General features: G+C 37.3%; 1 protein-coding gene across 1 annotated transcript in view; it reads left to right on the top strand.

Moving 5' to 3' along the window:
* The window catches only part of GLRA3 (glycine receptor alpha 3), a 1,032,852-nt gene that overhangs the window by 921,791 nt on the left and 95,483 nt on the right, over nucleotides 1-15,578 (top strand). The window contains exon 8 of the mRNA XM_044062514.1: nucleotides 14,696-14,842. Within this exon, the coding sequence (XP_043918449.1) occupies nucleotides 14,696-14,842 (147 nt within the window). The remainder of the gene's footprint in view (nucleotides 1-14,695; nucleotides 14,843-15,578) is intronic.

The raw sequence follows: 15,578 nt of genomic DNA, 5'->3' as shown, positions 1-15,578 counted from the left end.
GTTGAGTTGTGATAGTTTATCGAGAAGTTTGGAGTGTGATATGGTATGGAATGCTTTAGAAAGGTCAAGAAAGAGGCAAGAAACCAGTACATTTTTGTCCATGGCTTTGGCAACAGTTTGAGTACAGTAGGGCAGTAGATGTACTATGATGGGGTCTGAAGCCATGTTTCATAGGGGTTAGGAGGTTATTATCTAGAAGGTACTTAATAAGCTGTCTGTGAATAGATTTCTCAAGGAGTTTAGATAGCAGAGAGAGGCTAACAATAGATCTGTAGTCAGATGGTTCATTGCTGTTGCTTCCCTTGTGTAATGGAGTGATAAGAATGATTTATATCTGGGACAGTGGATTCTTGAAGAGATCTATTGATCAGGATAAAGACAGGGTAGGCTATTTTATGAGCAGCTAGTTTAAGAAAGAGGGAGAAGGTTGTCAGAAGATGGGGAACATGGCTTCAGCTTGAGCAGGAAAGAATTGATGTAAGATGTCAGGATGGGATTGAGTATGAAAATGAGAATATTGGTGAAATGTGGACTGGGGGTGTGTCTTTATTTTTCTGACCATTGTGGTTGAGTTTTTGACAGATTCACTAAAGTATGAATTTAGAAGAGTGGCAGTTTCAAGGGAAGTTTTGTTAGGGTATGGGTTGGGGATAGAAAGGTTGCCTGGGTGTAGGATCTTAATAGAGTGCCAGATTTTCTGGGTTAGACTTATGGATGATTTGGTCATTGGAGTAGATTTTTTTCTTATTTGTATTGATGTGAGATTTTTAGCCAGATTACATAGTTGTTTATAGATTTGGAGAAGATAAGGTGATTTAGTTTTATTCCATTGTTTCCAGGTGCTGTCTCTTTTTTCATAACAATGGCTGTATCTTTTGAGAGCAAGGGGGTGTGGGATGCTTTGATTCTTAATTTTTTGAGAGTTGCTAGGGAGTCAAGGGATGGAAAAAAGTGAAATTGAAATGAAGGACAGCATCATTTAGAGGGAAGTGTAGAGTTTAGCATGTGATTAAACGTCACTGTTAAAAGCAAAGATAGCGACAATCTCTATAGAGATGGTATTTAGGTATCTCAAAAGCATGCCTAAGAACTTGGATAGGAAGGTGGTCACTAAGGGAGTCTGGTATGGTAGTAGGCATTTGATACAATTTAAGGTCCGTTGGTAGGATCCAGTCAAGAGTGGAGCTACTATTATTATTTTTATTAAATCTAGTAGGTGTAGTAAGTAACTGATTAAAGCCATGTAGGTTGATGGTAAAAGATGGGCTAGTGGTAGATAGTTTTAGCCAGTCAATGTTAAAGTCTCCTAACAGAATGGTTTCATAGCTGATATTGAGTGATAGCTATGAGATTACAGATTCAAGGATGGGGATGTTAGTACCTGGTGAGATATAGATAGCAGCTAAGGTAAATATATTTTGTAGGTTAAGGTGTTAGTGTATAATAAGTAGTTCAGTGGGATAGAAATTTGGATGGGTTATGGGTAGGGGGATAGATTGCAGTGTTTGGAGTACATAATGGTGATACCACCACCTTTCCTAACCATTCTGTCTTGTCAGTAGATATTGTAATGAGGGGGAGGATTTCAGAGTTTGAGATGTGGGGCTTTAACCATGTTTCAGATAGGGTTAGGATGTGTGGGGAATGGAGGGTAATCCAGTAGGGTAGTTCTGTGGATTTATTTGGGAGGCTTTGTATGTTAATTGAGTATATATTAAGATGTTTGGAGACTGTTGATGCTGGTGGCTGTTGAGATGGTGGAGGAAGTTGTAGGAGAAGCAGGACCTGGCTTGGGGTGGATATCCTCATCAGCTAGAAGTGTGTTTGGGAGCAGGTGTGGTTTGGACTGGTACTGGTAGTGTTTGTGACACAAGTATTTTAGCTTTAGCTTAGGTGGTATGGGAGTGTGAACTAAGACTTTATGTTTGTGAAGTTGTGTAGGAGGAGATGTTGAATAGAGATGGCGAGATAGAGCATGAGTAGGATGATTCTTTTAGTTGAATGGAGGGTGTAATAGTAATTGGAGGTTGGAAGTGGTGGAGTTGTGATTGGTAGGAGATGAGTGAAATGAGGAAGTAAAGTAAAGGGGTTAGGAGGTAGATGATAGTCATGGTATAAGTTGGAGTTGTAAGAAGTAGCAGTTATTTGATTAGACATAGTGTAAAGGGAAAGGGGTGGGACTATGTGAGGTTGGGGATCAGGGACAGGGTAATTGGATGAGGTGGGTTGGGTTTTGTATTTGGGTAGATAGAAATTGAATAAAAGTGGGGGGGTGGATGAGAAAAGGGGTAGGGTAGGGGAGCACAGTGAGCCTGAGCATAGAGAGTGCGAACTGAGTGGGATTACACCCTGTGTGAGGACTGGAAAAATTTCTTAAGAAAAGCAATCAGTAAGAGTACACCACAGGTAGAAGTTTTATGCTGCTTACTAGTCCACAATGGCAGTTTTTACGTTTTTTTTTTTTTTTTTTTACTTTTATATTCTCCGTCGCTCTGTGTTTGCTGCATATTTTGTAGCTAAAGATAAAATTAGCTTGAGACTTTGCACTTTCATTTGGTGTTTAATTAGTGAAGAATAAGTATTGAGGTGTAGGGACTGAAGGCTATGCCTCTATTAAGAGGGACTTAATACCCAAACATAACAGTGCAGATAAGTAAAATAAAATGCGTCGACAGTGAAATGATGGAAAAGGGTGTGGGGCTAAGAGGAAGATTTGCAGCTATTGCTCCTCGTTATGCACTCTAGATGAATATAACAGATTTTAACAAGGTATAACAGTATTCACAAAAGTAGGCACCTACACTGCCCTTAAGTGGCAACAGTAGGATTCCCAGAGTAACAGCTGGGGCTGCAGTCTTCCTAGAGTTTCCTTTGCTTTTAACTAGAGTGAGAGGAATCCTCACTCACACAAGTTGGGGGGGACCCAAGGTGACCAGGTTCTCAGTGGTGCTAAAAGTTGCAAAGAAGACAAAAGGAAAGAATATGAAACTGAAATCACCAAAATAAGGACATCAAAATAAACATCATAAATATTGTACAGAAAGCAGAGCGAGTTGACACAGCCCATTAAAAGTCACCAAAAAGAAAAAAATAGAAAATACATTGTGACTCTATAACCAAACTTATTTAGCAGTAGTCGGTGTAACTAGTTAGAATATCCCATTACCAGGTAATATTGAAACAATGTAGCAGGTTTACCAGCTTATCATTAATATCATTCAGCACTTTACAATGTATGTTTAACTTACAGAATACAGAGTATTGCTTCCTCAGTGCTATCATTTTGAGGAGCCATGAATTAGAATTAGTGAAAATGGGAGAAAGCAAAACAAAAACCTAGACTATACCAGTAAAAACAAAAAAATCAACTGGAGAGCTGCCTTAGAGAGAAACTATTTTAACACTCTTTTCAGGGACAATAAGCTTACCATGTGGAACAGAGCATTGTGAGAAAGAAGAAAAATAATATCACTTACTAGAGACAGTTTATCATAAATAACATTCACCACTGTACCTGTGTACAGATTGCACTGCAGAACTGTGTATCATTCAGCACTGTACATGTAAACAGATTAATTTCAAGTAAATGCCAATGACAAAAAAAGTGATTGGGATAAAAAAAGATGGTATCTTTTTACTTACAAAGACTAATATCTATGTCATCCCCTTTTCTACAAGTCCTGGTAAAATGTCAGAAAGAAATCTTATGCTACATAATGCGTGGATTTGTCCTTGTGTGTGTACTTTTTTGAGTGTGTGTGTGTGTGTGTGTGTGTGTGTGTGTGTGTGTGTGTGTGTGTGTGTGTGTGTGTGTGTGTGTGTGTGTGTGTGTGTGTGTGTGTGTGTGTGTGTGTGTGTGTGTGTGTGTGTGTGTGTGTGTGTACATGCCTATGTGTGTTTGTATGTGTGTCTCTCTATCTTGTCTCTCTGTTTGTGTTTTGGGGTAACTGCAATACTGGTAGTTCTACCACTGCTCTGTTCATTCAGTATATATTATTGACTTTGTACAATTGCACCACTGCCTTCCTTCTTACATGCATACTCAGTTATCACATCATATTAACATTTCACATGTAAAGTAATGCAAAGAGAGACTACTCAGAGTGCTACACAGGAACATACCTCTCAACCTGAAATCATAGAAAATCTGGATAATGGCATGTGAAAAACAGGTACAAATCTCTACGCTGATTAACATAAAATGTGCATACATGATTATGTAACCCCGTCCACTGTGGTGAAATTGTGGGCTACCAACTTTTAAACACAAATTGAAGAACAGATCAAATATTACACACAAAATAAACAGAATAGTATTTTATTTAAATTAATATTTGAACTTGTATCAAACTTTGAACATGTGCAAACTGCAAAATTGAAATAATTTTCTTTTATAAAAATAAAATTAATTGCTTCAGATTTCTACCCCCAGAAAATAAATGAGCTGGATTTAAACAGAGGGAATCAGCAGATAGGTAGATTTACAGACTGAGTGCATTTTGGCAAATGCAATTAGTTCTTTCAAAGCAGAGAAGTGTACAATTAATTGAATTCAAATAACTAATAATATATGGATTTAGCTAACACTAGGAATACATTCAATATAATTCTTACAAAGATCATTATTATGAAACAATATTTTCTATGAAAAATGTTTAAGCAATCTATTGCCGAACTATCCATACAAAATATTACCTTTGAAACACATAATTAGGCTCCTGAACTAACATTGCCTTTAGCTGTTTTTTTTTTTTAAATGATCATCTTCAAATAAAGTGCCTGTTGCCATTGAAGAATAAATTGCCTATGTTACATTAAAAAATGATAAGCTAGTAATATTGCAATATAGAATGGATATTAAACTGATAAAAGGTTCATAGTTACTAGGAATCTCTGCCAAAGAGGACATTCTCAGGACTGCAGCATCCACCCCCTTTAAAAGTACAACACAGTACAGTATTAGCAATCCGTCTACATACTGTGGGAGTAGAACCCATAGCCTTCTGCATCAAAAGTAAGTATATTACCTGTCGTGCTACTAACAACACAAACAGGCGTGGCATAAGCGACACTAACCTTCTCTCCCCTGAAGAATTATACAGCACTAGAAATCTGGAAAAGGCCAAAATTTATTGGGGGGGGCCCAAAACCAGGGACACATGTTACACATTGCTTGTATAATCTTAGAAAGTTGCTAGAATAAAATGTTTTGTGTTACCACGCTTTTCCTGAAAGATAGGAAGATTGACAGTTAGATGGCTATCGTTATTTAGTGAATTCAGTTCTTACTGGTTTGCCAGAAAACCACAAAATTTAAGAGGAACAGACCAAAAGTATGAGACAAACACTCCAGAGGGTTGAGCGCATACACACATATACACACATACACACACACACACACACACACACACACACACACACACACACACACACACACACACACACACACACGCATACCCTGTCCCTCTACTCACTTGTCTAATAAAATCAATCAATGCAGCAAAACTACTACTAGCTATGAACTGCTAATAGTACACTTGCAGCGAGAGAAAAATGAAATACACTTGTATCAATGCAGATGCAGTGGAAATCCACTTGTCTAAGAAAATCTATCCAGTGGCCACTAATAGTACACTTGTATGAAAATCAATCAATGCAGCAATGAAAATCAATCATTGCAGCAATGTCTCTCCAGTTGTCTTAGCTACTAATAGTACATCAATGAAACATAAAGACTGGTAAGGTCCCAATTGCTGAAAACAGCTCAAAAACAGCACATAAGACCGGTATAATTAAACCGCCTGCCACTTTTGCCTTACCTGGAAGAGTTGGTGTACACTGCCTGAGAAGACTTGCTGAGCAGTGAAGTTAAAAATTAAGCAGTAATGAATAGCTCAGCTCGGCAGCTGAATTCTGTGCTTGCACATGATGACATCATGAACACATTCATACTAAAAAAGAATCTCAAAAAAAAACAACAGGAAATTCAGAAATTAAAGGAGCCGTTCAGGAATTCATGGCTCCTCAGTACTTTGCCCTCAAAACCAGCATTTAATGAGGAATTTGGTACTGTTGAGAGGTATGCACGTAAAATGTATGGTAACCATTTGAAATCTCGAATGACCAAAAATCCCGACTTGAATATATTATGTCTGTGATTGCCATTTCTTGAAATGTTCCCTTTGCTCTGATGCTTGCCAGTTGTGTAGTTGATATATTTAACATGGGGTTCTTGCCTCCATATTGGGGGATAAAGACGGGCAAAAAACACACAAAGTAGAAAATCAATGTTCAATACTTGTTTTTCTCCAGTATTTTCTGTATTTTTCCTTTTGATGTTTTGCAGCTTGATAGTACAAGTCCTATCATCTCAATATGAATATAAAAATGTATTAGATTATGGAGCTCTATAATTATACCTTGATATAAAGAAAAAGACAGGCATATTAAATATCTTTCTGATGTTTGAAAGATGCTTAAAAACTTTTGTTAATTGACCCTAGGCACTGTTAAGATTATGCCTCATGCTATGAATTAACAGCTGACAGCACAGAACAGTGACAAAATATATTACAGTTTTAAAAGCTGTTAGATACTTTGTTCTGCTACACCTGTAAGCAAAAGAGTATCATAACAAAGAAGGTGGCAGCTTTTATATCCATTGGTTCTTCAGAAGAACACTTAATTCCTGTCTGCTATCTGTCTGTCAGTGTTGTGTTTTACCTGCTTTGAATGGCTTTAAAAGCCAGTAAAACACATTATGCCCCTACACTTTTGTTCTGTAACTTGTAGTGCATGGGGATGGTAAAGCTCCATGCACTACAAAGATCATAGCCCTTGTTATGTGTTCCTGACATAGCTCCAAAGAAATTCACCTCTCAAGCTTAGCTCTCAAAGTAAATTTCTTGGCATAATGTCAGGAACAAATAATTAGATATGAATAGAGCCTGGATCATAATCCTCCATGTTTTGCTAGCAGGAATCAATAATGTTTAAAATTATTAAGATGGCTGGAAGAAGCAGAAGTTTACCTGAGCATGTGTAAGAAATCCCAACTATCGTGGTTTGCATCCCTTACAGTTTTGCTTTCTCCTAGATAAATGTAATATAAGCCATACTGATGAATTCCAGGCTAAAATATGCTATCCACGATTTTTAATATAACAGTGAAAAACAATAAACTTCATGTATTCATTAATTCATTCATACATCCATTCATTGGCTAATATGTGTCTTTGTGTAGGTATGCATGTGTGCGTAGAAAGTTATTTTGTGTTTATAAATTGTAAGAATCTATAATGATTTATATGCTAGTTAGAAAATTAGAATGCTCATCAGTTATTAGTTTTGTCAGTAACAGTTTGCCTTATACATTAACTAAAAATAAGAAGTTATGGCTGCACTCATCTTATAATTACTATGTTTTTTTAGCTTGACTTAATTATGTCCCCTAGCATTGTCTCTAGAAATTGACTTAGTTGCTGCATTAAAAAGTACTTGTCTGTTAAATCAAATTTTATTGTTGTTTTCACTGTTTACAAAGCTCTTTTTGCTATTTTCACTGTTTGTTAAATATTTCTTGGTAATTTTGCTGCTGCAAAGCAATCTGTTCTGCCTGTTCTGGTTTTCCCACCAAGCAGTATTAAAATGACTGACTTGTTAGCTGTTTAAAATTTTTTTAGCATCTCCTTGCTGATTTTCTGTTGCTTTAAACATTTTTAGTGTCTCATTACTATGTTTCTGCTGTGTTAAACATCTCCTAGTGGTTCCAGCCAAAACTAGGATAGCTAGTATCTGTAGCATAGTCCAGATACAGTTTTGTTGCATCTGGGTCTGTTTGTAGTGGCTGTTTGTTCTGAGCATGTTTTCCAGGCCATCTTGGATTGGAAGGGGTCTTTCTGCAAGCTAGTGAGAGGATTGTGCGGATTGGAACCTATCTGATGAAGGGTGGTTGGTTTTGGGCTTGGAGTAAGCCTCCTCATTGGTCCTTTTGATCATTTTCAAAGTTTTTTTCAACTTTATAGCTTCTGGTATTTAAGCCCTGAGTTGAGCAGGTTTCTGCTTGTTTGCGTGTTGCACAGCATTGCACACTGCCACACAATTGTGCATCATAGCTGGACAGAATAATTCAACAGTTTTTCCCTTAGATACAGTTGTAGCACATTAGTATAGTCCTCATCCTTAATGCTTTCCCAGTCAAAGAAATACTGCTAGTGAGCTGAAACCTATTAAACTACCAACAAAAAACCTAGGCAAAAATATCTATCCACTAAGCCCCTCCTTGATCGATCCTGAAAAGCCCACTCCTTAGTGATAATAGTCTTCAACCTAGCATTATAGAGAGCTGGACCACCCTAGTTTCTCCAGCCTACTTTCTTGACTTAGGTCTCTTGAGGCAGTATAACAATTGCCTCATGTACACTGATAACTCTCTACTAATAACTCACTATAGTACAGAGTATGGGAGAGGTAGCTATACAAGAATCTTGAATCCATGATCTTTTGCACTCAAAACAGTAACACAGAAGAGGTGGTCAATCCAACCATCACTACACATACACAGTATGCATCCAACACAAAAATCAACTTATCCAAAGGTTCTCTCAAAAAACATACTGAGACAACAGAGACCTCCAAAACACAAGACTGCTACAACAAACACAGTTCCCACAGCACCCATGACACATAACAACACCACTGTCTCACCTACCAAGCCCATAAGGAGTAACCCTCAAAAAACAAACTTTCTAGGCATTGGAGACTCAATAGTAAGACACATAGATATCCCAGTCACAAGGTTGGACAAGGAGAAAGTCACAGTCAGCTGCCTATCAGGTGCCAGGATTTGTAAGATCACACATGCACTCAGGTCTCTCAGCAACAAGTACCATTATAACTCTGACATAGTTCATTTTGGAATGAATGACCTGAGGCATACCTCACTGGACTACATGAAAAGAGATCAAAGGGGATCCAATTCCTGTCACCCTGGGAAGCCGTGGTTGACAGACCTTGCTGCTTTGCAGATATGGTTTTCACCTGGCACCTCTAGGCTTTCGGCTGCTGGCAAAAGCTCTTGCCTCACCCATAGTGCCTTTTTTAGGCAAGGTCTCAAAATCAAACTTACCAATGTGAAATTTGCCAAACATAACATGCTGCTAAACTCTAGGATCTTAAACCAAAAACTGCTCACCTTGGAAGCACTTCTATCACCGGAAGATATAGATGTCTGTGCAATCACAAAAACCTGGTACAAGGTCTCATGGAGTACCCCGACCTTGTAAGGCTACAATGCCTTCCACACCTTCAGTCCACAAAATGAACATGTGAGAACCAAAGGAGTTGGTATTTCTATCTATATTAGAGATCAATTCATCTGCCATCTAGTTAGACTGGACAACTCCATGGAGCTACTCCAAGTTGAGGTTATAGTGAGTATGAACCCCATTCAAGTCATAGCCAGTTATAAATCCCCCTCTAGAGGTAATGACATGCATGAATCCTACTTGGCCAAACTGGAGACAATCCAAATATTACCAAGCAGTCTGGTTATGCGGAATTTCAATTATCTCACCATCAACTAGGAAACCTACTCTAGCCCTAACTTGCTAGTGCAAAAGTTCCTTGACTTTGTTAACTCAAATGCCCTGAAACAATTTGTCCATACCCAGACAAGAGGAACAAACATACTAGATCTGATCCTCACTAACATGTCAAACAGATGCACTACCGCAACTGTCGGACCCTCATTAGTTAAATCTGACCTTAAATCAATCACACTTGATCTGACACTAACATCAGAACTCACAATAAGTGAAATCAGACTAAAAAAGTTCACCAAGATAAACTCAAACTACACCCTCCTATGTGAAGGTATGAATGCATTCCAAGCCCCACCCCCAGATGGAAGTAGTAACTACATAGAAGCTTTCATTACATCCCTGTACAATTATTTGCATAAGTGTATAGACTTGGCTGTACCAGAAAAAAATCAAAGCCAGAGCCCAAAGTAAAAACAAGCCATCATGGTGGACATCCAACATCAACAAACTTTACAGTAAATGCAAAAAGTTACTGTCCAAGAAAACAAAGGTGAGACCCCAACAATGAAAAAGCACCCTTCTCAACCTCGATAGGCAAATAAGACAACTTGTCAAATCCTCTAAAAGCTTCTTTGAGAACAACTTAGCAAGCACAACCAAAGATAACCATAAGGCCTTTTACAGCTATGAATGGAGCCTAAAATGTAGGGCTCAAGCATTTTCACAACTAGTGACCAATGGTATCACACACACTGACCCCCACAGAGATAGCAAACCTGCTAGCAGATATGTTTCATGAAAATTCACTACTTTATCCCCTCCAAACCTGTCACAAACCTTCCCCCAAATTTCCCCCACCCCACATATCTGAAGAACAGGTCATCAAAACATTTTCCAAGGCAAAAAAGCACAGTGTCTATGAAACCGGACAGCATCCCATGCTGTCTTTTAAACAGGTTAAAACATAAACTAGCATCACCATTAAGTACACTTTAACTAGCATCACCATTAAGTACGTTTTTCAATCATAGTCTAACCACAGGCTTTGTTCCTGCTGAATGGAGAACAGCAACAGTTATTCCCCTCCACAAAGGTGGCCGATCAACAGACCCAGGGAATTATAGACCCATAAGTCTGATCAGCCTCATCTGTAAGGCCATGGAACATATCATTATGGACCTCATAAATAAAGACAAGAGCAACCTCCACACCCTGCATCCTACCCAATTCAGCTTTATCAAGGACAGATCCTCCCTGTTAAATCTGGTGGATTTGTTTTCAAAAATGGGTCCAGTGCCATTGACGAGTGCAAATCTTTGCACACAACTTACCTCGACTTGGCAAAGGCTTTCAACGTAGTCCCACACTCAGGCATTACCAATGAATGTAGCAAACTGAATGCAAACCCTTTCATTGTAAGATGGGATGCCAACTGGCTCACAAACTAGACACACACTATCAAAGTGGATGACTCCACATCAACCAGCAGATCTATTAACAGTGAGTTGTCACAGGGATCAGTGCTGGGCCACTTACTGTTTGGTATATACTTCTCAGAAATTCAGATCAAAACTAGGGGGTTGTGGCTGACGAAGTTTGCAGATGACTGCAAACTGGGTGGAATTATTGAATCCCAAATGATGTCAGTTTACTCTAGGAAGATCTTCCACAAACCAACAACTGATGTCTTAGTCACAGTCTCAAACTGAATGCAGAGAAATGCATCATCATTCTCTTCATACTATCAAATCAGCAATAATACCATAAGTGCCAACAATATGGCAAGGCACCTGACATCACGAGTTGACTGCAACCTTAACTTTGACCATCATGTGTCTACTGTAGTAAGGAAGGTTTTCCATGTAGCACAATTGATTACTAAAGGCATTGCCTCAAGAGCAAAATAAGTTATAACCCCTCTATACTTGGCACTAATCCAAGCCCATAATTGAGTATAACATCCCATTTGGCATGTACCATACAAAACACCTGCAGTAATTGGAGATACCTCAGAGGTTTTTATCTAAGAAGATCAAAGGCCTCCAGCATGTGCTGTGCACAGACTGACTAAAGTCCCTGCCACTATACTCTGTACCATATAGACTTCTTAGGGGAGGCTTATGCCTGGCTTACAGAGCAATCTCAGAGCCAAACCTAAAGACCTTGCTGTATATCCATAAATCAAATGGGACTAGGGCTACCCATTCCAGGCACCTAAATGTGGCTTGTGACTTAATTAGGGCATGCTGGAGGGAGAGAGTTATCTCCCAGTGACTGCCGCATCTTTGGAATAGCCTACCTATTCATGTGAAATAGAGCACGTCTATGACACTGTTCAAGAGAAACATGGACAAGTGGAAGGGGCACCATAAATTCATACTGGGAATAGCACCCACAACCCTCCTGGGTATGGACAACCATTACTAAATGCAATCTTGGGTATTAACTAACATTTCTTTGGCATTACATTGGGATGAAATGGCTAGGTTTGAAATGACCTCCGGGTCAATAGCCTAGTAATCACCTGTGATCCTATGATCCTAAAAAGGCTATCATCTTTCTTTTTTTTTTTAAAGTCTGAATATTTAAATACAAATTTTGATACAGAGCACTATATGTAAATAGGCATGAATTCTTACTTTGTTCAACAGTGTGCTGCAAAAGATCTAATATTCTGCCTTAGCTAAATTAGCAAGCAGTTTGCTGCATTGGCTAGAACTACCACAAGTTATCTGTAGCAGCAGGCCATATTGGTCATAGAAATAGTTGAGATAATTGCACATAGCAAATGAGAAATAAAACATGTTTGTATAACAACACTGACCTACCCAACTTGGCACAGGAAGCAGACTTATCTTTGGGTATCTGAGTGTCTCCAGGTCAGGTCAGTATATTGGAAAGAGACTTACCTATGTGTTTAAAGGTAGTCATGTGTGTGCAGCCACAATGAATGCTCATAGAAGCCTTTATGGGTGTGTCCAGCCATGCACACATGTAAAAAAGTAGATGGACAAGGATTTGGCATTCTGTCAAAGGATTCATGCATGCATTCAGACACATATTGCACACTGACCTATATGCAATTTACAGAAATGGTATTTCACATACATTCATATATTTGGATCATAGAAGGAAAGAGAAGCACCAAGTTGAACACATATAAGCATGCGGAGAACATGCAGATATCACACAGAAGGCACCTCAACTGTGTACCAAACCTATTAACCAAGAACATTGATTTTGAAATGCTAACTGCTGCAACAGTGTGACATATTGTCACCCCAATGCATGCTAAAGCAATGCATAACTTTACCCAGTTGCTTCTTTAACAAAATAAATAGTGATAGATTTTCCAATTGCAATCAAGTATTATGGTAGACTGTCCCTTTCCTTTGTGGAATACACCCTGTTGAAGGTAATTGATGGCAAAGGATGATTATGTAAAGCAATTCCAATGTGACAAGTATGTCTGTGTCATCAGCCATCAGTTTTAATTTTCATACAAGAAATATACAAATGTAATCATATGTATGTATCTGTGTGCTTCATATGATATGCTTTGCATATTTGGAATTAGGGTACTGTTCCGTTATCAGTGCAACAGTATAAATGCGGTGACATAGCTGCGAATGTACTGTATTTTCATGTATTTCTGTGATAATATAAGTAGGGAATTGTAAAATATAAAACTTATTTCTCTTTTGGATACATATAAAACATTTCATTGTTAAACACATACCTCTTCTGATTAACATGAAAAATGCAGGGCAAGACACTGTATTCAGAGGTCCACATTAACATTATTTGCCCATTAAAATAATAGTTAAAAAAAACATTCTTGATAAGGGAAAGCCTTTTCTGCATATACACAAAATAAAAATGTACAAATAGACATGGGGGCACATACAGTCATTGAGCCATAAAGACAGCTGAAAACATGCATTTTTTTTTTTAAAAAAGCGTCATGTACTGGTTGAAAAATGATTCATTGAGAACGGGAAGAACAGTTGCATATAAACTCATGTATGTTTTCATTTTGGCAAGTTAGTAAACATTTAATTAGTGAAGGAGTAAGCCCAATCCCAAATGATGTATTTTCTAAGTACTTCATAACAAAAAAAGAAAAAACATGTCGATGGCCATTTTTAAGTGATATGAACAACATTCCAGTAGCCCCTTACAGAACAAAAATCCGTTTGAATAAAGAAAGTGTGATACTTTTCAGGTGGCATTCATTTAACAACATTGTCATTTTTAGTGGCAGATGTCTTTTAAAGCAATAATTAATAATGAAAACATTCTGTGTGAAGAGATTTTCTTGTGTATTTTTCTCTGTGTAAATTATCGGGAGAACAGTTGCTCTGCGCTTGCTCAGCTGTAATCTACTTCTTTCACATATTTGTTAACCACATATAAAAAAGTGAATAAAGGTAATACAGTTAATTTCTTTATTTTAAAATGTACTATTTAAACAGATTAAGAGAATATCTGGTTAAAGCATCTGTTAAATAAGTGGATTACAGCTGAATGATCGTGTTCACACTGTTGCCCCGATAACGGAAAAGTACCAAACTTAGTCATACAATAACTGATACATTCTTGTAACACAAGTGTTAATACTACATTTCTGATTGTCACGCCTCCTCTTATCATGTTATACGATACAGGAATGTTAAAGGAACAGGTTAAACATTATAAGGCATACAATCCAGAGCCAAATAAAATTAAGTTAAATGTAGATGCATAAATAAAATAAATTACATCACTATCTAATTCATAGAGTGGAAAATTAATCTGCTTGAAGCAAGCATCATTTGTGGTTGTCTTTATTGTTTACCCAATATTTCTGCCATTAGCATTTAAGGAGTACTTCCAGTGACCAATTATGCAGTTTTGTCAACCAGCATACTACACAATAGAAAACACTAGAATACTCAGTGACATTTTTATCCTATACTACCTACTCTGTTTCTTATTTTAACTAGAGTATATTTTTCACTTGTAAATGATATGTCATCATATGATTTGTGAATAAATTATATTAAAATTATGATCAACTATATTTACTAGAAAGAGAAATAAGAAAATCTAGTAATTATGGATAATAGTAGTTATGTCCAGGCACATTAATTAAATGTCAATATCTGTTATAGGTTTCATATGTTAAAGCCATTGATATATGGATGGCAGTTTGCTTGCTGTTTGTATTCTCTGCCTTGCTGGAGTATGCTGCAGTCAATTTTGTGTCCAGACAGCACAAAGAACTTCTGAGATTCCACCGCAAGCGAAAGAAGAGTAAGGTAAGAAGAGAAAATGCCATCAAATATGCATTTTGTTTACAAAGTAGAATTTATATATTCAGGTGCCATTTTAATTTTCATTCTTAATGCCTCAGTTATAAAGGGCAGTCACATTATGGCAAGAAGCTCCCATCCATTTGACCTGCACATCTGACTATACTTTTCTATTGTTGACACTTGCATTCTGTTAATTCTGAATAAAGTTGCTTAATCAAACTAAAATGGCAGATAGCATCATTAAGTAGATAATTTTACTGGCTTAGTCTTTGTTAACAATAAGCAAATACATAAATATAGTTAATGTACATCATCTGGCTTTTATTTAATGATCATGCATTCTAATACATTTCGCAATTTATCAGTTTATCTTGTATAGAGTTGAAGTAATATCTGATATGAGGAAATGTGGACAGCACAATATCCTGTACTTGTGGAAAGAGGATAAGCAGTAGAAATAAATGTTGTTTTGAAAAGCTTTGCTAAGTATTGTTTACTTTAGAAAATAGTCTTAAGAATGTTGGGAAAGCGAAGATTCCATTAAATCTGGTTTGATAAGTCATCCTATTGTGGTACTGGATATACTGTTTTCTAGTTAAACAGCAGTTTTGCGGCAAGTTGATCAGAGGGTTATTATTATTATTATTACTATTATTATTATTATTATTATTATTATCCTCATCATCATCATCATTATTATTATCATCAATCATATTCAGCCTGAGCACATCACATTTTT

The sequence above is a fragment of the Protopterus annectens genome, chromosome 2.part1 (genome assembly GCF_019279795.1).
Source record: "Protopterus annectens isolate FY-2018-M chromosome 2.part1, PAN1.0, whole genome shotgun sequence".
Classification (NCBI taxonomy): Eukaryota; Metazoa; Chordata; order Ceratodontiformes; family Protopteridae; genus Protopterus; species Protopterus annectens.
This window is presented reverse-complemented; position numbering and strand designations above follow the sequence as displayed.